The sequence below is a fragment of the Mus caroli genome, unplaced genomic scaffold, assembly GCF_978045245.1.
Source record: "Mus caroli unplaced genomic scaffold, Mus_caroli_1 scaffold_3, whole genome shotgun sequence".
NCBI classification, from domain to species: Eukaryota; Metazoa; Chordata; class Mammalia; order Rodentia; family Muridae; genus Mus; species Mus caroli.
In genome coordinates this window covers 13165240-13188495 of record NW_028227258.1, presented here as the reverse complement: position 1 = coordinate 13188495, position 23256 = coordinate 13165240, and the positions used below count along the sequence as shown (strand labels likewise).

General features: G+C 40.9%; 1 protein-coding gene across 1 annotated transcript in view; it reads right to left on the bottom strand.

The window, feature by feature from the left end:
- The window catches only part of Prkacb (protein kinase cAMP-activated catalytic subunit beta), an 81084-nt gene extending 58251 nt beyond the window's left edge, over nt 1-22833 (bottom strand). The window contains exon 1 of the mRNA XM_021157560.3: nt 22584-22833. Coding sequence (XP_021013219.1) covers nt 22584-22629 — 46 coding nt within the window. The 5' untranslated portion in view covers nt 22630-22833. The remainder of the gene's footprint in view (nt 1-22583) is intronic.
- Between the last annotated feature and the right edge of the window lie 423 nt (nt 22834-23256).

Here is a 23256-nt window from a genome sequence, read left to right as displayed (position 1 = left end):
AAATCAAGATCAGGGAAACAAACTGCATGAAACTGGTACATAGACAGATAGGCTGATCAATGGAATAGAACTGAAGACCCAGAAATAAACCCATACACTTATGTACACTTGATCTTTGACAAAGAAGCCAAAACCATGTAATAGAGAAAAGAAAGCAGCTTCTATGAATGGTGCTGATCTAACTGGTAGTCTGTATGTAGAGAAATGAAAATAGATCCGTATTTGTCACCTTGAACAAAGCTCAAATCCAAATGGATCAAGGACCTAAACATAAAACCAGACAGAGTGAATCTAATAGAAGAGAAAGTGGGAAAACAAACAAACAAACAAAAAAACCTCAAACTCATTGGCCTGGCGACATTTCCTGAACAGAACTCAAATGGCTCACGCTCTAAGATAAAAAATTGACAAATAGGAACTCATGAAACTGAAAAGCTTCTGTAAGGCAAAAGACACACTTAATAGGACAAATTGGCAACCTATAGATTGGGAAAAAAAAAAAAACTTTACCAACCCCACATCCGATAAAGGGTTAATATCCAAAATGTATAAAGAACTCTAGAAGCTAACCTCCAAAAAAGCCAAAGAACCCAATTAACAAATGCTGTATGGAGAATTCTCAACTGAGGGATCTCCAATGGCCAGGAAGCACCTAAACGAAGTTCAACATTCTCAGTCATCAGGGAAATGCAAATCACAACAATTCTGATCTTACACCAATCAGAATGATTAAGAACAAAAACTCAGGGGACAGCAGATGCTGGAGAAGATGTGGGGAAAGAAGAACACTCCTCCATTGCTGATGGAATTACAACCACTCTGGAAATCAATCTGGTGGTTCCTCAAAAATTGGAAATAGATCTACTTGAAGACCCAGCTATACCACCCCTGGGCATATACCCAAAAGAAGTTCCAACATATAATAAAAACATGTGCTCCACTCTGCTCACAGCAGCCTTACTTATAATAGCCAGAAGCTGGAAACAACCCAGATGTCCCTCACAGAAGAATGAATATAGAAAATGTGGTACATTTACACAATGGAATACTATTAAAAATGATGAACTCAAGAATTTTGCAGGCAGATAGACTGAACTAGAAAATTTCATCCTGAGTGAGGTAACCCAGACCCAAGAGGGCACACATGGTATATACTCACTGATAAGTGAATATTAGCCTGAAAGCTCAGAATATACACCATATAACTCACAGACTATATGAAGCTTAACAAGAAGGAAGACCAAAGTATGGATGTTTCAGTCCCACTTAGAAGGGGGGACAAAATAATCTTTGGAGGTATTCTTTTTGGAGATTGAAGTCATAGCCTCAAACTTGATAGAGTGAACTATCTGCTCAGCCCTTATAGGACATTTATTGGTCCTCAGTAGAGCAAGTATATTTACAACTACTTTAGGATACTGCATTCCACTATTTTCAATTTATCTATTTTAAATAAGCAAACAGTATTTTCAAAAGTCTCTCTCTCTCCCTTCATCCATCTATCTAGGCCACCTACTTACTAGGTATATACTCCAATCACAAAGCTAAGCCCCCAACTTTTCTTTCCATAAATGTTTTTAGTAACTTGGAAATACTTTGTAAATGTGAAAACATATCAAGGTGTCATAAAACCAGGGATAAAGAGCACTAATATTTTCTGATTTTATTTTAAAGTTCCAACTAGATTTACCACCCACAACATTAGTTTCTGTATTAGAATTTTGCACTGCTTTATCAACTTTCATGTCGATAGTAATTTCCAAGTTATTTTTATTGGGACTGTGATGAATAGATAATAAACTTGACAGTTTTAATATCAGGTAACATCTGAAGGAACTTCAGAATTGTGGTAACGTAGTTGTAAGCATGTTGTGTGATAAACAGCCCTACATGTTACCCTGTAGTAAACAGCTGCCATAACATTCTCTTCCCATAACATTAAGAACATCTCACAACTAAAAACACAGATGTCAGTCTGAGGCTTTGAGGCTCACAGTGAGAATGAGAGCACAGCTTAAGTGACTGATATCTGCAGTATCCCATCCCCAAATACAATCTCCTACCATGATATGAATAATTAGATGACATTCGGCACATAGCAGTATAAGAAATGAAGTCTACCAGAAGGTGGCAGAATGGGGCTATGTAGAATTGAAATTCAAAACTACAAATTCTTTTGTCATTTCTGTAGACTTGGACAACAGATGAAAAACACAAATTTAGACCCTTATACAAAGATGAGCTAAGAATACACAAGAACATTATTTCATATACACAAATCAGGTTATAAAACTCCCACAAAGACCATCCTACCAGCAGAAGAATCTCCATTTGCCTGCTCCCAGAAGCCCATTTATACACCACTAAGAAAATAGGCTCTACCCATCCTCTGTTTCATTTCAATATTGTATGTGAATCTACTAACAACCCCTTGGAGAATTACTACAAATGTTACACAATTTACTCTATTTTGTTTGGTAAGGTTGGTAGTAGTTATCAGTAACAGCAAGATGAAATCCTTCATAATACTATTAAGAAAAGTTGTTTCCGGCGTGGTGGCGCACGCCTTTAATCCCAGCACTCAGGAGGCAGAGGCAGGTGAATTTCTGAGTTCGAGGCCAGCCTGGTCTACGAAGTGAGTTCCAGGACAGCCAGGGCTACACAGAGAAACCCTGTCTCAAAAAACAAAACAAAACAAAATAAAACAAAACAAAACAAGAAAGAAAAGTTGTTTCTATAATGAGAAGGTGTAATAAGGTTTACTATATTTTTCTTCAACTATCACTTGACTGTTCACAACAGATTTGTTCATCTTTGCTTTCCTGATTCCTACTACAGAGCCTAGAACACATAAACACTTAGGACCTGCTGATGAAACATCAACTGAGTAAAACATCAAGGTGAAAACTGAGACTGAAAACCATTAGACAGATACCTAAGACACTAGCATGTAGTTCATGTTACTTTCTCACCTGAAAAAAATGAAACAAAAGAAAAAAAAACAAAACAAAGCAGGTGCTAACAGCTCTCAGGTAGGGAAGGAACCACATACAGACAAACTGGTTGATTTTAAAACTAGATCTGCCAATAGCAGCAATTCCCATAAGGCAATTCATCCCAGAATGAAGGGTCCAGGAGAGAAGAGCTGAGGGGGAAGGCTACAAGGTCTGCAGTAGTATTTAGTGGAGGCAAGTGCGTCATCAAGCCTCACCTGAGGGCTCCACAGAGCATCGGAGCCTTTTGGAGCCACATGAGCCAGGACTTGTTTTTAGGGGATTCACAGTATCTATCAGACCGAGGCACTACATGGAGGACAAAGCGCCTCTTGCCAAAAGATCTGGGAAGAGGCTCCCCATGACAGTCCCAGGGTGATACATTTGTGTGCCGTGAGGAGTACAGAAGGAAAGGAGGGTTGCGAGAGGAAAGGCTGCCTCTGGGAAGAACACACAGAAATATGGTGCAGAGCAGACTGGTCCAGATGAAATCTCAGGAGAGTCCAGCACTGTCAAAGGAGCTAGCGTTTAAAGGGTTTTCAGACACTACACGATTCTGTAAGTATACAGACTTCAGCATCTGTCACTGTTAACTGTGCTTCCTCTCCTTCACACGGTGCATTTTCTCAGGTGCAAGGGAAATAGCTAAGGCATTCTGGAGGGGAATGGAGATGCAGAGGTTATTTTAGCTATACCTAAGAAGATGCTTAGGACCTGCTGATGAAAGTATTACATTACGAAGGCCTAATTTGAATGCATATGAATACAATTTTCATGTCAAAACATTCAAATAAAAGTTAAAATAAAAACACACTGAAATGTTAGATTATTAAAGATGAGTCACAGACTAATAAACCAATATTCTTACACAGAAAAACAAATTATAAGAAGTTTGCAGATCATTTCAAAGCATTAAGTAGGGAAAAATTCCAAACACCTCACTTAGTTACATAATCAATATAAGAAAAATAATATGAGGAATGGAGGCAGGAGAATAGACCAGCTCTTGAGCTATAGGATGAGAGCCTGCTTCAAAACTAAAGACTCAGCAAGCTGCTCAGCAAGTGCTGGCTCCTGCCATCCATGGTCTGAAACCTTAAAAGCTCACACAGGAAAGAAAGCTTACCAAGGACCAGAAAAAATTTGATTTCTTCCACTGCAAAAACACATTTGTGAACTGCAGGGCAGAGACGCTAACAGCAGACCTCACTACTCTATCCCACCAGTCACGATTATAAATCCTAAGAGTTATCATCTCAGGCCGGGCGGTGGTGGCGCACACCTTTAATCCCAGCGCTTGGGAGGCAGAGGCAGGAGGATTTTTAAGTTCAAGGCCAGCCTGGTCTACAAAGTGAGTTCCAGGAGAGCCAGGGCTACACAGAGAAACCCTGTCTCGAAAAAAACGGAAAAAAAAAAAAAAAGATTTATCATCCCTTCATGTACTGCAAGGGAAAAGTCTAGACAGCCAGCTATGGTATGCTTTATTAATTATAATTTTATAGTTATTTATGAAGAGAACTCTTTAGATTTTGATTTAACTTTATATTGTTTTGAGCACATATAAAATTAAAAAACATTAAAAAATATGAACGAATTCCTCAAACCCATTTACATTCAGATACTAACTTCTGAATCAATCTGTGCCTCAGTCATTGCTGAGTTTTTATATCAATATTTATTCTCTTTTATGATATAAAAATAATATAGATAATTTAATGCTGAATTAGTTCTTGCAGGGCTTTATCATTTCCTACATTTTCTTCCAAGCTGTGGCTACTGATCCAGCATTTGTGTATACAACAACGACAAGTGTGCCACAGCTGTCTAGTTGACCATAACTATGAAACCATAGCATTTAGAAAATGTCTAGTATCAACTATCCAATGTTAAAAACGTAACCATGTTAAGAGTCAGTGGGCTATAGCACCATAGTTTATTCACTGGAAAAAGTCTGCCTTTGTGTTTAATAAAGCTAAGACCTTGGGAGAGATGGCTTCTATCATCATAATAAACTCCTTGACACACAGTTGAGAATGCCACTGGGTGCTCTAGAGGCCTCATTCCACTGAAATAAGGAAAGAGAGACCTTTCTTTCTTTGGTGAGGCATCAGCGAGGCATTGTTTCCTGCGGTAAGAAGGGGATGCGGGGTGTGCTGCAAAGCCATGCAATCTTGTGTATCATCTGGAAATGTCAATACTGACAACAAAAACAGAGAAATGACTTCAGCAATCCAGTGATCCTTGATTTACAAAGGTTTACATTTTAAGGGTGCATGTGTCCTTTTTACCGGTTGGGACATCTTCTGGATATATGCCCAGGAGAGGTATTGCTGGATCCTCCGGTAGTACTATGTCCAATTTTCTGAGGAACCGCCAGACTGATTTCCAGAGTGGTTGTACAAGCTTGCAATCCCACCAACAATGGAGGAGTGTTCCTCTTTCTCCACATCCTCGCCAGCATCTGCTGTCACCTGAATTTTTGATCTTAGCCATTCTGACTGGTGTGAGGTGGAATCTCAGGGTTGTTTTGATTTGCATTTCCCTGATGATTAAGGATGTTGAACATTTTTTCAGGTGCTTCTCTGCCATTCGGTATTCCTCAGGTGAGAATTCTTTGTTCAGTTCTGAGCCCCATTTTCTAATGGGGTTATTTGACTTTCTGGAGTCCACCTTCTTGAGTTCTTTATATATATTGGATATTAGTCCCTTATCTGATTTAGGATAGGTGAAGATCCTTTCCCAATCTGTTGGTGGTTTTTTTGTCTTATTGATGGCGTCTTTAGCCTTGCAGAAGCTTTGTAGTTTCATGAGGTCCCACTTGTCAATTCTTGATCTTACAGCACAAGCCATTACTGTTTATTCAGGAATTTTTCCCCTGTGCCCATATCTTCAAGGCTTTTCCCCACTTTCTCCTCTATAAGTTTCAGTGTCTCTGGTTTTATGTGAAGTTCCTTGATCCACTTAGACTTGACCTTAGTACAAGGAGATAGGAATGGATCGATTCGCATTCTTCTACATGTTAACAACCAGTTGTGCCAGCACCATTTGTTGAAAATGCTGTCTTTCTTCCACTGGATGTTTTTAGCTCCCTTGTCGAAGATCAAGTGACCGTAGGTGTGTGGGTTCATTTCTGGGTCTTCAATTCTATTCCATTGGTCTATTTGTCTGTCACTATACCAGTACCATGCAGTTTTTATCACAATTGCTCTGTAGTAGAGCTTTAGGTCCGGCATGGTGATTCCACCAGAGGTTCTTTTATCCTTGAGAAGAGTTTTTGCTATCCTAGGTTTTTTGTTATTCCAGATGAATTTGCAGATTGCACTTTCTAATTCGTTGAAGAATTGATTTGGAATTTTGATGGGGATTGCATTGAATCTGTAGATTGCTTTTGGCAAGATAGCCATTTTTACAATGTTGATCCTGCCAATCCATGAGCATGGGAGATCTTTCCATCTTCTGAGATCTTCTAGAATTTCTTTCTTCAGAGACTTGAAGTTTTTATTATACAGATCTTTCACTTCCTTAGTTAGAGTCACGCCAAGATATTTTATATTATTTGTGACTATTGAGAAGGGTGTTGTTTCCCTAATTTCTTTCTCAGCCTGTTTATTCTTTGTGTAGAGAAAGGCCATTGATTTGTTTGAGTTAATTTTATATCCAGCTACTTCACCGAAGCTGTTTATCAGGCTTAGGAGTTCTCTGGTGGAATTTTTAGGGTCACTTATATATACTATCATATCATCTGCAAAGAGTGATATTTTGACTTCATCTTTTCCAATTTGTATCCCTTTGATCTCCTTTTGTTGTCGAATTGCTCTGGCTAGGACTTCAAGTACAATGTTGAATAGGTATGGAGAAAGTGGACAGCCTTGTCTAGTCCCTGATTTTAGAGGGATTGCTTCAAGCTTCTCACCATTTACTTTGATGTTGGCTACTGGTTTGCTGTAGATTGCTTTTATCATGTTTAGGTATGGGCCTTGAATTCCTGATCTTTCCAAGACTTTTATCATGAATGGGTGTTGGATCTTGTCAAATGCTTTTTCCGCATCTAACGAGATGACCATGTGGTTTTTGTCTTTGAGTTTGTTTATATACTGGATTACGTTAATGGATTTCCGTATATTGAACCATCCCTGCATCCCTGGGATGAAACCTACTTGGTCAGGATGGATGATTGTTTTGATGTGTTCTTGGATTCGGTTAGCAAGAACTTTATTGAGGATTTTTGCATCAATATTCATAAGGGATATTGGTCTGAAGTTTACATTCTTAATTAAAATATTTCCAGCTTAAGAAGGATTTATTAGGAAGTACTATGGAACTCTCAGTGGTGTAAGAGTAACTGTCTGAACTCCTACCATGCCAAGACACCCAGTTTATCTTATACACTGTTGGTAGGAACAAGGGATCAATGATAAAGTTATAAATATAATAGCAATTCTCAACAGGATGACTGACTATACTAGATACCTACAAGTAGCACCTCCTGAATTTTGTGTGTGCACATGTATTTGTGTGAAGTGGAAGGTTAAGGTTTCTTTAACAACTCAGTTGTGTCATGAAACATTTTTCTAGAAGCTGTCTTGTGAGAGGACATGTGATGTTGTGCTGAGAACAGACCCTTGAGAGGGCGCATGGTGTTTAGAAAGAATATAAATGGAACCCCACAGACAGTGAGAGGATGCTTGTGCATTGCTATGCTATGTAATGCTTCGCTGGTCTTAGCCGGTCTGAACTAGTCTCTGTTGGTCTTCACTTTATAGAAACACACCAAAGAACTTCTTGTGGTATTCTGGCCACTTGTGATTTGAGGGAGCCGTGCTGTTCCTGCTGAATCCTGCTACCATTACTGATGCAGGCTTGGTGCTTGCTATAGAACTGCACTGCTGGTATCCTGACAAAAAAGAGAAGAATCGTCCTACGGAACTACTTTTAAACAGGCCCACAACACCCCTTTCCCATTTAACCTTCTTTCCCCCCTACTTCTGGTTGGTGGGTTAGAAGGAAAGTTGAAGCATTTAAGAACCCTAAGTAAAGTAGGTTTTGAAAAAACTCTATGCCTACATTTGTGTGTTTATATAAATAGCAAGGTTTTTTCCTGCCTCCCTCAATATTTTTACATAAGGTATAAGTATGGAAGTTAACAATATTCAGCACCAAAACTGTAAGAAAATCAAGGTGAGTACTATACAGAAAGGACTGGAGCAAGTTCTCAGAGACTGACAGACAGACTGTGGGATCTGGGGGGTCTCTGTTTGGTTCAAAGTTGTGTTTTCATGTGTATGAATGATGGCTGCATTATCTGAGATGGAGCATACAGTGACTGTCCTTGCTGGGGACCAGCAGTAGACCGGTATAAACAGGTAAAGAATAGAGCAGGCTTGAAGGCACAGGGGACTCAGCCCCCAGTCTTCCTTTCTGTGATAGTAGAAGAGGGAAGCTCCAAAGCACCCTTCCTGGACTCTACTGATGAGCTCTGACACACAAGCCAAGCCTCCACTGACTGCTTCTATGCTGCCTGCAGCACCTCTGTGGCAGGCAGCAGTGATCAAGTTACTTGGGCTCCAGCTTCAGAGGAACAGAAAAGGCTACATTAGTATATAAGACAGACCTGACAGAGGCAGAGACAAAGAAAGTCATAAGGATAATTACAGTATTTCAGATATTATTATGCCTAAAGTCAATCTTACTACTTTTGCTCTCAAATTACTTGAAAAATATTTTCTTTCTGGTTTTGCTTTTTTTTTTGAGCCCAGATCTTATTATGTAACCTAACTGGCAAGCCCTGTGGTCCATTCGCCTCTGCTCCACACTGACAGGGTCACAGGTGGTTCCCAGCAGAGGCTCCCTCTCTTTCTGTTTTAGTTCTTTGAGTTAAGTTTCTGTATCTAGAAATGAAAAACAAAGAAAGGAACAAACAAAAGCCCTATTTCCACAATACTCCAAACTCAAGACTGATTTCTATTATCCCACTTTCCTATGTATTAACTACTATTCAAGCTGACTTTTACGAGCCGCTCAGTTGTGAGGGTACCAAGTCTATCTTGCTTTTTTCAGTCACAGAAATGAGTACTATGGATGGTTTGAGCAACTTTAGAGCAAAGTTAATCACAGATCATGTGACAAAGAAAAAAAAGAGAGAATGACAAGGGTGCCAAAAATACTTAGAAATCAGTCCAAGTATCACACTCAAGATCACCAACACTGAGCCGGGCGTGGTGGCACACGCCTTTAATCCCAGCACTCGGGAGGCAGAGACAGGTGGATTTCTGAGTTTGAGGCCACCCTGGTCTACAGAGTGAGTTCCAGGACAGCCAGGGCTATACAAAGAAACCCTGTCTCGAAACACCCCCCCCACCACCACCAAAAAAACCAATGATCCCTAAGATCTGTGTCCAGAAGTGTCCTGGATCCTCCCACTGTAGTCAATGTCATTATCTTCTGACACTCAGTGACCTTGACAGACAGCTGGTTTTCAGGAAACCTTAGGAATCACTGTATGTTATTACCTGATTTTATCCTCAGCATCCAATTAACGGCAAGGAATAACCATAATAAAGAGCCATGGAATTATAATTATATTCCAAATTAAAAATACAGCTAAGACTAAACTAGTGGGTGATGAATAGCAGGCCATGGCTAAGTATTCATTGTAACTTATATAGTAATAATCTGATATTAGAGAAGACCAAATTTAAAATCAACAATTGAGTGCACAGAGTTGAACAGGAGAATCTGAAACAGCACGAAGATCAGCTGTATGACAAACACAAAAACAAGTGACAAGCGCAAAACCTAATCTATTACCAACTACCTCAGTCTATACGGAAACTCTCCAAAACAGAGGGTGTTAGAGCTGATTAATAAAATCTCAATTATTCGAGAAGTACTGAGAAGTTAAAAGCCTACTGAGAAAAGTATGCCATACACATGCTAGCCCGAATTAACAAATGAGCTAAGCCTGACAAACTGAACAGGGAAATATTATAAAGACACCAGTAACTGTAAAAGACAAAGATCTACAAATTATCTGTCTTAAAGTCCAGAAGAACTTAAAATGAACTTTGGCAGACTGAAAAGAAGCACACAGATCCAGTAAGACTCTAAATATTTAGCTATAATTAACAATAAAAGATTATCAATAAAAATAAGTAACACTGATGCACAGCATGACAACTTTATCTAAAACTGCAATGCTTGAGAAATGGGAAAACACTGTAAGCAACAAGTAGAGCGGATACACTCTTCAGAAACCAACAGGATATTTATCAGGAGCAATTATTCCCCTACATAGTGGTGTGTGTGATATTCGATATATATATATATATATATATATATATATATATATATATATATATATATATATATATATCAAGTCCAATTTTGTGTTCATTTTTTATTGGTTATTTTATTTATTGACATTTCAAATGTTATCCCCCTTCCCAGTTTCCCCTCCACAACCCTCCTATCCCCTCCTCCCTTTTCCTGCCTCTATGCGGTGTTTTCCCACCCACCCACCCACTCCTGCCTTAGCACCCTAGCATTCCCCTACCCTGGGTCATCGAGCCTCCATAGTAACCAGGGGGTCCCCTACCAGTGATGCCAGATAAGGCAATTCTCTGCCACATATCCAGCTGGAACCATGGGGTCCCCCATGTTTATTCTTTGGTTGGTGGTTTAGTCCCTGGGAGCTTTGGGAGGTCTGGTTGGTTGATAACTGTTCTTCCTATGGGGTTGCAAACCCCTTCAGATCCTTCAGTCCTTACCCTAAATTCTCTACTGGGGTACCCATGCTCAGTTCAATGTTTGGCTGCCAGCATCCACATCTGTATTGGTCAGGCACTGGCAGAGCCTCTCAGGGGACAGCTATACCAGGCTCCTGTCAGCAAGTGCTTATTAGCATCAGCAATAGTGTCTGAGTTTGGTGTCTACATATAGGATGGATCCCTAGGTGGAACAGCCTCTGGATGGCCTTTCCTTTAATCTCTGTTCCACTCTTTGTCCCTGCACTTCCTTTTGACAGGAGGACTTCTGGATTAATATTTTTGAGGTGGGTGGGTGGCCCCATTTCTCAACTGGGGGCCATGCCTATCTACTGGATATGGTCTCTACAGGTTTAATTTCTCCTTTGTTGGGTAATTCAGCTAATGTCTTCCCTGTTGAATCCTGGGAACCTCTTGGGTTCCTGGCATCTGGGACTTTCTAGTGACCACCCCCAGTCCCCCTCCCCCACTGTTACTCTCCTCCTTTCAAATTCCTGACCCTCTGTACTTCTCCCCCATCTCCTTTATCTGAACCAACCCCCCTTTTCCTTCCCCCTTCTTTCTCCCTCCCAGATGCCTCTAAGTCCAAAAATTTTTAAGACTGAATATCTTTCAAAATATATTCTAATCCCAATGAAACTAAAATAAATAAATAAATAAATAACATAAAAATTTTAAGACCCTCAAACATTTGAAAACAAAACATTACAAAACATTAGTCAAAAAAGTCATAATTATCAAAATATAACAACAAAACTCACTTCTACATAAAGGATCCAAAATGATAATATTTCACAATCAAGCTGAACATTTCCTAGATAGTCAATATTGGATTAATATTCAAAAGTCATAGCTATAAAAAGAACTTTTAACAGACTGCCCATTGTTCTAATTTGTTTTTTGCTGCTGTGATAAATGGCATAACCAAAAGGAACTTGGGAAGCAAAAGATGATAGGCTTTCACTTTCAGGTCACAAGCTTCATTGATGGAATGAAGAAGAAGAACTCAAAGCATGATGCTGGAGGCAAAAGTAATGGTGGAATACTGCTGTTTACTGGCTTGTTCTCTGGTTCGCGCTCAGCCAGCTTTCTTCAAGCAGAGATCACCCTGCTTAGGGATGCTGCCTACCTTCAGTGGGCTGAACCCTCACATAGCAATCAATCATCTATCAGGATAATCTTTTACAAATAAAGTCACAGGCCAATTGGATCTGGGCAATTCTGCCATTAAGATTCCTTCAGATGACTCTGAGCTATGTGAAGCTGACAGCTGAAGTTAACAAGGACACCCATTTTCTATTTTATATGTATAGACTCTTATACATATGAGAAATACACATGTAAGTAGTATATGCTCACACTATTTTCATATGTGTATATATATATGTATATACTACATATATGTGTGTATATGTATATATGTGTATATATGTAGTATATATACTGCATATATGCATGTATATATATATATGCAGTATATGTACTACATACACCACACATACACACATAATTTTGTGTATGCGAGACAAAGAATATCCTTCCTCAATGAGATAAAGGTAATGTTAGAGGCACACTGTGGAAAGAGCATTGAGATCCAGAGCCTTCCTATATCCTTCTGCTTCCTGGCTGCCATGATGTAAAGTTTTGCTGTACCACATACATACTAACCCAATGCTCTGCCTTGTCATAGGTCAAAGGAGCAAAGCCTGCTGACCATGATCTGAGAATCGCTGACATCATAACCCAAAACAAATCTTTCCTCCTTGTAAGTTCTCAGATATGTCACAGTAGGAGTAACAACAAAAATAATCTAATAACACATATACACACTCACACACATACAACTTAGAATTAATAAAATTACCAAGATTCCTAGATAGGTGAATATGAAGTATCTCCAAACTATAAGCTGAGGATGAAACCTGATAAGAGATATACCTGACTTCCTATCTGGTGTTTTCATTGTGATATATGAGGTTAGATTATTATTTGAAGAGGAAGATAGTGCAGAAGCCAGACAGAAGAATGAAACAGGAATCATAAAGGAGAGTTGCTCAGAGAAATGTAGTCTCACTGTCTTGCTGACAACTGTCAGGCTGACAGCCCACTTGAAGATGACAGTGAATTTAGAGCATTCTTCTGCATAGCTTTCTCCAAGTGTTCAATTCTTGGCTGAAAGCACTGAGGAGGAGGAGGAGAGCAGAGTCTCTCAGAGTTGGGTTTATCAAGCAGATGTGATATGAAGACTTGCAAAGGTTCTGGGTTCCATGTCATCCTGACTGGTAAGAAGAAAATGAAGTGCGAATGAGTGGCTGCGTAAAGAACAACTGTTAAAGGCAATCAGAAAGAAGACACTGTGATCAGAGAATTGACAGCTACCCTGGCAATCAGAGAGCAGTTCATTCATATGACAAGGTTCTTAATGAGACGAGGTATCCGAGTGAAGTACAGGGAAGGAGGATACAGATAACAAAGAAGGTTTCTGAGGCCCCGTGATGATGAATAGTTATCCATACAGAATTGGAAACTGCCTAAAATGAATGCCAGGCTTAAAAACCAAAAGAGAATGTGAGGTCCATGCTCTTGGTAAATGAGAAGCAAGCCACAGATTAAATAAAAGCAGTAACTGGTAGCAGTAGTACAGATGAGTGACAAACACCTCAAAAGAAGGAGTTTTCAAAGGTCAAGGAAACCATTTTACAACCATGCCCCACCTCCCCTCCAAAGACCAATTTTCTTCTCCCATTTCAGATATTGTAAATTTGGGGCTAAAGAGATGGCTCAGAGGTTGAGAGCTTGTATGATTAGGTTCCTAACATCCATTTCAGGTGGCTTAAGACTGTCTACAACTCCAGCTTCAAAGGGATCGGACACCTCTGGCCTTCTTAGTCACCTGCACTCATGTGTATACACACACACACATATACACACACGTGCACCCTTTACAAAAGAAGTGACATTACTTTGATACATTAAACTGTACTCTATTAAAGAAAAGCAACCTCATTAGGTTAAGTAGCTATGACCCCCAAATGGTCAATGCAGTACAGATAAAGTAAAGTACTCTCCCATAACACTCACAAAATAGAATTCAATTTATGGATGTTTTGTCTTCATGAATGTATGTGTGCCATGTGCATGCCTGGTGCCCATGGAAGGTAGACGAGGGTGGTAGCTCATCTGGAAAAGGAGTTTGTTACCATGTGGGTATTAGGAATTAAACCTAAGTCCTCTGAAAGGGCGCAAATGCTCTTAACCATTGAGCCATCTCTCCAGCTCCCGAGTTTGCTAGTTTTATCATCCATTAAATCATCCATGACTTTAGTTTCCACCATAGCATGAGCCATCAACCCTGGCACACTCTAGAGTCAAGACACTGAGCAAGCTCTCTGATTCCTGTATGGATGAAAATGTCATATTCCAGATCTGCAGCACACCGGGTCTTTCCTACATGACAGACTTCATCCCTCTGCAACCTTAGGCACAAATGTCAGATTATCACCTATACATTCCCAGAAGAGTTTAATAAAATATGATGTAGTCAATGACTGGCTACTACTTAATAATGACAATCTCCTCTAAAAAGGGCACATACACCCAGTATAACATGGGTCAGTTAATAATGATGAAGATGCAGGGAAACGCAGAGCAGGCTTCGATGACAGAGCGTGGTGATCTGCATACTTTCAGAGTTTTGCATCTATGGAACAAGTCTCCTTTAAGTTTGATCACTTACAGAAAGAATCAAGTGACCTTCCCCCCAGCCAGAGGATGGGGATGGAGGTTTGATGATCTAGGATTTGTGACTGTGCTCTACAAGTCCATGGGAAAGATTTACACCAATGACTCCTGTACTATTTATGCCGAAATGAAGACAGGCAGAAGACTATTGTGACATGGACTGAAAGCCACAGGTTTCAGTCTAAAAGCTTCTGCACTGGTGACTAGACATCAGAGTGGAAGTTCGCCATCAAAACCATACTACTTACAACCCAGGTAGCTAGATTCTAGTACTTTATGAAGATGGCAATTTTAGTCATACAGGGGTATAGGATTCAATAACTGATTTTAATGAAGTCCACACTGCCGAGGAGTTTTTTTTTTTAAATCATAGAGTACAGAAAGCTAACTATGTAGGCATCTCCAGCAGGTAAAGAGAAAAAGCCTTAACTTGTTACAGTCATTCAATGAATAATTGACTTATAAACAATAAGCAAGTGAGTGATAGGCCCTGGTCACTTAGGACTCGGCTGCCTCGCCCTTGAAGCAAGGAAAAGGAATCTTATGGTATGGACACTATCCAGAAGATCCTCTTTTGGCCTCTTTGCTGATGCAGTAAGGGTGATGACCTGTTTCCAGCTGGCACAGAGGATTAGATCCATGTGAGACTTCAACAGAGGAACAGCAGGAAAATTCTTATTCCTGACCAAGGAACTGCTGATGATCACAAACAAAACAAAAACAAAATAAGGAATGAAGGTGTTTAACAAGAAATTTGCCTGTCATGGTACTGCAACTGAGCCTCTCCATAAATATATTTCAGCTACAGAGTGACCAGCCTAAGAACATATGGCAGCTCCTGATAGAGACTGGGCAGGCTGACAAAGTCCAGGAGAGGTACATAGGTTTTAAGTGCTTGCAGCACTCTGAATCATGAGTGAGGATTTTCTTGCAACGAGTACATTTTCCCTTCTGTCACTTGTCACAGGTTTAAAACCTTCACAGCTTGTACAATGTGACCATGTGGGGTCCACTTTTAACTTCGTCTAGTATAACTCCATCACACAGTCAATCGAAAACCATTAAAAAAGGCATCTCCCAACACTGTGGGATAACACTGTTGAAGCTATACTAAAGTCTTGACTGTGTGTGTTCTCTGCCTCATAATTTTCTGTTGTCACCACATGTACTTGTTAGTTTTTAAAAACAATTCTGCTATATTTAATGTCAAATCAATCTAAGTCATTTTATTGTTGACAAAGTTCCCTAGCCATGAAGTCCTGTTACTGTTTCATACAAAGAAGCCGCTCAGCGGTGCTCAAAGCCCTTCTGGTATGTTAGTGGCTTCTACTGACCCTCAACTGCTAAAGAGGCTACACCACAGACTGCCTTGTGCATTCCTCCTTTTCCCTCTGATGGCTTCTGTTTGGGAGACCCCTTTGGTGGTTGCTTATCAGATATCCTGACTAGCAGACATTTACATTACAATGCCTAACAGCAGAAACACTACAGTTATAGCGCAGTAACAAGACAACTTTGATGCTTGGGGTCACACAGCACGAGGAACTGCACTGAAGGTTTGCAGCATTAGGACAGCTGGGGAAGGCTGCTTCACAGCATCTCATAGCTGGTTTTAGACCCTTGGGTTAGGGCTTTTGGGGTCCCTATTGAGATGTAAAGAAAGTTTCCCAGAAGTTCCACAACAGCAGCTTCTTGAGGTACTAGTCTTTAATCCAAAGACTTGAAGCACATACCCTGCACATGAACGATTGCTTACTTTCATTCCTACGCTGTCCCCTCCCATTTACTTCCATGGTAGCCATAGATGTCGGCAGTTTTACAAGTTTTGCCCATTGTTTCATATTCAAAATTTACTGTAGATCATGCAGACGCTGCTAATGTGCTTTAATACTTTTTGGCAGGGCTTCTCTACACACAGGTGGATTAAGCAGCTGTGTGCTCACACAGCTGAGATGAAAACAGTATGGCAATCTTTCTGCCGCTTTCTGCCTGCTTTTAAGGTAATGCTAGTGTTCGCATTAAACTGTATGTAAAACCTGTTCCAAATTACTCTTCTTCCATCTCCCTGCCCCATGGACTCATATGGAACCACACTATAGCAACCTTCCCAGCTACACTGGTAGCTATGTATATGTGTGGTCTCAGAAGGTGCAGGTAGCATGATATGACCCGTAACAACCCAGCAATGGTAGATTCAGTTATACTACTTACACTTGGATAACAGACCTCAGGAGAGATCAGTTTTTGAAAAACCAAAGTAGTTTTTGGTTTTTCCTACCTTCCCTCAAATACAAATAAAAACAAAATGAAGTTTTGCTTCATCTTTGTTTTTACTCAGCAATCCAGTCAAGCAGTGTGTAAGGGAAAGCTGTGTTTGTGTTTTTATTGCAAATAAAATACACACACTGGTAGACACTGTTTCTGCCCTACACATCATGCTGTCCAGTAGAGAAAACAAACGGAGAAACACAGTAACCAGAGTGCTGCACATAGGGTGTGACCCAGGGAACTCAGCAGACAACTGTAAACCACGCGGAAACTCTACACTCTTCCCTATGTAAAGTCCCACAATTCACTTCTGCCCAGCACCGAGGCCTGTGGCCTCTGTCTTCTGAGTTCTTTCATTATACAATCTTTATCCCAACTCCAGAGTCTACCTTTAGTTCTAACAGGCAACTGTCTTTCTAATCGTGACATAGTGTGCTGTTTCCATCCTTTGATTTTCTCCTATAGCCTCTTTGGTAAACATTTCTCATTTCAGTATCCCACTAAGGGTCCACCTCTTTGAAAGTCTTTATTGGACCTTGTCTTAGTGGAAAAGACCATTCCTTCTCTTGGCTCCCCTGCTAACCTTTCATGAAATACTTTTGTTGTTGCTGTTTTAGAATTGGATATAACCCATCTTTATTTTTACATCATCACATATACTCTAACACGTAGGCTTACTTCTGTGTACTGAATAAATGAATGAGTAAATGGATGGAAGAATAAGAAAAAAAAGCTTTATAAAGTATTTTATGTCTGCGCCCAGGTTTCCTGTGATATGACTGAGGGAGCCTATAACTCATGATCCTCCTGCTTCAGCCCATCTATTCCTGGTATTACAGGTGTGTGCCACCACTACAAGATATTCTTGGAAGAGCACGAGTGAGTGAGTGAGTGTGCATGATATGCATGTGAGTGTAACAGAGATCAAAGAAAAATCTCAGCTCTTAGCCCGCAACTTCCACTGTCTGACACAGGGCCTCTGTTGTTTGGGCAGAGTACACACAAGCTAGCTTCCAGGGATTCTCCTAGCCTGGCCTCCCTCTCACCATAAAGGCACAGAAATTACAACTGTGCACTACTGTGTCTGGCTTTCCATGAGTTCTGATGTGAACTCAGGTCCTGCTGCCTGCAGTTTATTCACTGAACTGACTCTGTATTCTTAAACTTAGAAATGATAATGATTGCTTTACTTTGATAATTCGATGGTCTATCACAATTGGCTGTGGTTAACTTCTAACTGTCCATGAGAATCTTGAGCTATTCTCGCTTACCCAGCCTCTCTTTCCTGGTTGTTTCTACCTCTCAGCCATGACTGATCTACCTAAGCCGCTTTCCTGATGCCAGCAGTGAGAAGCAGCAATCTGCCTGTGTCTTTCGGAGGAGCCTGAGTGGAACAGGACAAATGACTCCCAAATGGGAGATGATTCTAAACAGTAATCCATACAAAAATAAAAATCAAAAATAATGAGATCATATGTGTTTATCAGTCAAAGCTGAGTTCATAATTCTGATTATTTTCTTTTAACCCAAAGAAGACTATTTTCAAGTACCTCTGCCAGTTAACTGACAACTCTCTACTTCTAATTACCCTTTAAGAAACTTGTCAATCTGATAAATAACAAGTTCAAAGACATAAGAAGCAAGAGAAAACGAAATTCATTTGTCAACAAATGATCCTAAAAAATTTTCAATCAAATATATATACTTATATTCATAACTAAGTTCCACCAAAGGGAACTTTGTGAGTATATCAAATTACTACATCTTAATTTGTTCACTATGTTTATAAATTGTTATTTATAAGAAATGCTGATGATGTTGAGAAAACATATATCTAGAATTTTGTTCATCTAAATACACTCATGATTACTACCAAATTACCAAAATTATAGAATAAGTGTTGGTTGGTGTTTTTATTATATGTAAAGACAGCTCTTGTCAAAAACAGGCTGTCAATCTACCAAACACCATCTAGACAAATGCAAGGTAAAATATCATTTCTTCAGTGGTGCAGCTGTATTCCAAATTCATTAATAATAGCAATGTAAGCTCAACTGACCTCTTGACTTGCTACCTAACAGGAAGGTACACATTAGAAATGAGGAATAAACTATATAGCAATGAAGGTTTTAAGAGCAGAAAGTTAATTATATATGGTTAATTTGTCATTTTACCAAATTGAAAATGAAATAACTAAAGAAAGTAATTTAGCCCTTCCTCCCATTTTTAGATGATGATATGAATCCAGAAAATGGTACAGGAATGATAATCTTTCTTATTTAAGATAGTTAGCCTATCCAAATAGAGTCATCATCGGAAGCAACACAGTGTGTTATCACTGATAAACTGAAACGATGAACTGGCTATTCTGTGTGTCCTGAACCTGACTTTCTGCTGGGTACTCAAAAAAGACTGCTCACCAGGACCCTTCAGTCAGAGGCTCTGAGACTAGCCTGCCCAAGTTCAAATGTCACTCCCTGATTAACGACTATGCAACCTTTAACAAGTTACACAGCACTTCTTTATCCAGTTTGAAAATGGGGTAACATTAGAGCCATTCCACAGGGTTTGAAATGTATATATGACAATGTGTGCCAAGTGCCAGATTAGTTCTCCAAAATGTTAAGTAGTTTGCATTTGCTGAACTCGATCTAGTAATGACTTTCTTTGATCAGTTTCTACCTACTCTCAAGATCTCTTTTTCCTTTTCTCTTTCTTTTGAGGCAATATCTCACAATGTCACTATTGCTGGCCTCAACTTTATATAGAGCAGGCTAGCCTTGAACTCAAGAGATCAGCCTTCTGCCTCTCCAGTGTTGAGATTTAAGGTGTGTGCCACCTCACCCAGTCTAAGCTTCAAGGTCATTTCCAAAAACCATTATATAATGGTTTTCCTACTCTACTCACGGGAGAAGTAACACCCAGCAGTTTCACCCATTGACCTGGGCATACTTACATCTGTCATACATAGCTCCACAGACAGCTTGGAGATGTAATATAGTTTTTAAAAGAACAAAAAGCATGGAGTTTTTTGTTTGTTTGCTTTTCTTTTTCTTTTTGTATTAATAAGGCTATGTGAGTAACATACTTAACTCAAACATAGAACATTCTTGACTTACAAGGATTGAACACAACTCTGAGACCTGAGCCTCGGTTTCTAAGAGTCTAAGGTTCTGTGTATTAAGTGATGTTTAAATAAGTATACTCAAACTTTGGAAGACATTTATTTCAAGAGTAATTTTAAAAACACATGGAAGACTTATATAATGGTGAAAGTTGTTCTTTGAAACACCCAGTTCTCTGAGGAATTCAAAGTAATTTATGTCTAGAAACTGTGGCGATCAGAATGGAATCTTTTAATTTTGTGGGTATAGGCGCAAGGCCCTGGGTGCTCAAAGCTAACAAGAACAACAAAACCAAAGCAAACTAAAACAACACTGACAAAAAAAACAAAAACAAAAGAAACAAAACAAACCACCCAAACAAAAACAACCTCCCCCAAACCAAACAAAAACAACAACCCCCAAAGCCTGTTCATTTACCTTTATACCCAACTTCATTCTTTGGGAGTATTTTTAGAATTAAGCTCTAGAATTCCCTGTCTGTGGGAGGCACTTCCTCATCAAACTGCAAATCTTACCTTCCTATCTTTAATTAGCTCTTCAAACCAAATACTGTGCTGCTGGTACCGTCTCGTGGTCTAATTTACTCTCAGCTCCACCACTGACACTCTGCCTTTCACCTGATGCTACACAGTAAGTGACACTTTAGGATCTTGTCCACAGGTCTATGAGGAAACCCAAGCAGGTGGTGACTACTCTGAGGGAGGACAGATTAATTAGTGATGCGGAATGTAGTCAGAGCCTCAGAGCTGTTCTTTACTCTCTCGTTGATAACATGATCTCAATTCTTGTTTCTTCAGGTCTGGCACTTGGTTGGGTCTTGAGTTAGGATGATTGCGTAGACTAAACTCTTAAGTGTATCTCTTAAAGTGTATTCTGTGTATCAAGAGAAATTTAAATGATTACATTTAAAATATGAGCCACAAATTTTCAATAACAATTCATCTGAAAAGTACACAGAACAGTTGGGGACAGAGTGGTAAGCCATGTTCTGTCATTAAGTTTTATGACACTGTACCACTTCTTTGCTTCAGAAGAGCACCAGCCCACCTGGCTGACACTTCCCCCTGTGAGCCCTGAGAGCTGAGCCATGACTGTCTCCTATATCCCATGGGACATCTGCTGTCTTCTTTCGACACTTCACAATATTTTTCAAATGATTCTAATGTTCTTCAGTTTCTATAAATAAGCTCATACAAGACTTTGTCATAGCTGCTAGTTTAAATTCATATCGTCTACGGGAAGTGTATGGACTACTGGAGAGTGGACTATCATTAAAAATATAAGAACTGTGCAAGATAGCACTTGCTAAGAAAATTACTGGGCTGATCCAACTATCAAGTACATTTTCATAACACAATTAGCATACATTGTACAAGAGAAATAGGGGAAAAGCAATGTTACATGGATATAGTATTTTGTCATACTTCATTTTTTGTGAGTCTGTACAATTAGTTACTACATTTTCACAATTACTAAAAGTAACAAGGAAGTCCTAATTCTACATTGGCCTTTCAAGTTGTCACATGCTCACCAACAGTTTGCCCTGCTGTTCGCTGCCCTGGAACGAACCTTATTGATGAAACATAACCCATTAAATTTGACTGTTGTTTACATTCCACAAAAGCAATAGCTAGACCCTCTTCTGTCAATTCAACTCTGCTTTGTTCATGAGAATCAAAAGCTATTTGCTTCAAGTTAATTACAAGATTAGCTTCATTCTTCTGTTATAAACACAGACACAATGGAAGACATTACTTACAGAAACACGAACAAATTGTCAGACTTACTTCAAGGACTGAGATGTCATTTACCTATGGCAATGTAACAAAAGTCAGGGACCGTTCTTTAATTATTGTGAATTATAAATTATGAGCCGAATAATGGCAGACAATTTTCTCACAGCCTGTTACACAACACGCGTATATGTGTATGCTTACATATAAAACCACGTTGCTACACAGAAACTCAATTCCCACGACTCTTTTGTCTTGAAATTTTGTACACAGTACCGAATGTCTGAACTTTCAGTTCTCGGAAGAAAGCACTTCAAATCTGAAATGCCTCTAAGTTTTACAGGCATCCTGGCACATTCCTGGATGTCTAGAGTAAAAGAAACGCTGTCTCACTTATTTTTCCTCGAATGGATAAAGTTGCTGCTTGTGTTTATGTCTGCCATCTCTAATCTCTTGGGTGAAAGAAAGAGCCTTAGACACTAAGGGTTAACGTCACCTTTGGAGACCCACACGGACACTCACCTTGTGAGAAAACTGATATACATCCAGGAGAAGGAGAAAAAAGAGCCAAGTCAACCCAAACGTACTACCTGTGGCTCCCTTAAAAGAGGGTCTGGGTGTTGGGGGCTCTGGGAGAAAGAAGAGCTAAGGGTGCGATCACAAAAGGACCATATTTGGGGACGCGTTCCAGACCGTGGCAGCCCTCCGCGCTCTAGTAAGAAAGGGGATCACAGGGACCTCGCTGCCCGCCTTCCCTCTCTCCAGTGAGCCCCGCGGCTTGGCCCTCGCCCCCGAGCCTTCGTGGGGGAGGGGACAGAGGAGGAGGCGGCCGGCCCCCGCGGCCGCTGCAAGGCCCGGCCCGTGGCTCCCGCGCGGCCTTGGGGGACACCGGCCCAGGGCGCTGCACCGCGCGGCGGCCCATCCGGCGGGAACCCAGCCAGGGCCTTCGACTCGACTCACCGCTCTCCACTTCGCTGCCTTTCTTGGCGATCGCAGTGTTCCCCATGACCCGGGAGTCCGCAAGCAGGGATGACGGAGGGGAGGGGACCGGGGCCGTCCCGCCGCCCGCCCCGCAGTCGGCAGCAACTTTGGCTAGGCTCCGGCAGACCCTAGAGCGCGGCGTCCGAGCGCACGGAGGGGCTGGGTGTCCGGGAGAGATGCTGAGAGCTCTCCAGTAGAGACCGGGACCGTGGCGGTGGCGGCGGCGGCAGCGGCGGCGCGCGGACACTCCCCCTTCCCGAGCCCGCCCTCCACGCGCGTCCCCGACACGGCGCGTCCCCAGGAGCCGCACACCCGGACTGCGACCTCCGCCTCTTTCCGGGCGGGCGCGCCGGAAGTGACGCGATCAAGCCCCCCGGCGGGCGAGAGCCCCTCTGTGCGGGGCTGAATTGCTGTCCGGGGTGGATGCTGGGCTTGGCCGCGGAGGCTAAGCTCGAAGTAGCGAGGGACGTGGGAACCGTTAGTTTTGAAGCACCCCAGATCCTTCCTCGGCCTGGCATCCGGTGCCCCAAAGCCGGGCGGGGGGCACAGTGCCAGGGCTCGGCCTGCTCCCGCATCCGTGTGGCGCGCGTTCCGCCCGCGGTGGTTGCTCTCGCTCGATCTTCCTGCGTGGCTGCAGGGACGTGCGTGCCCC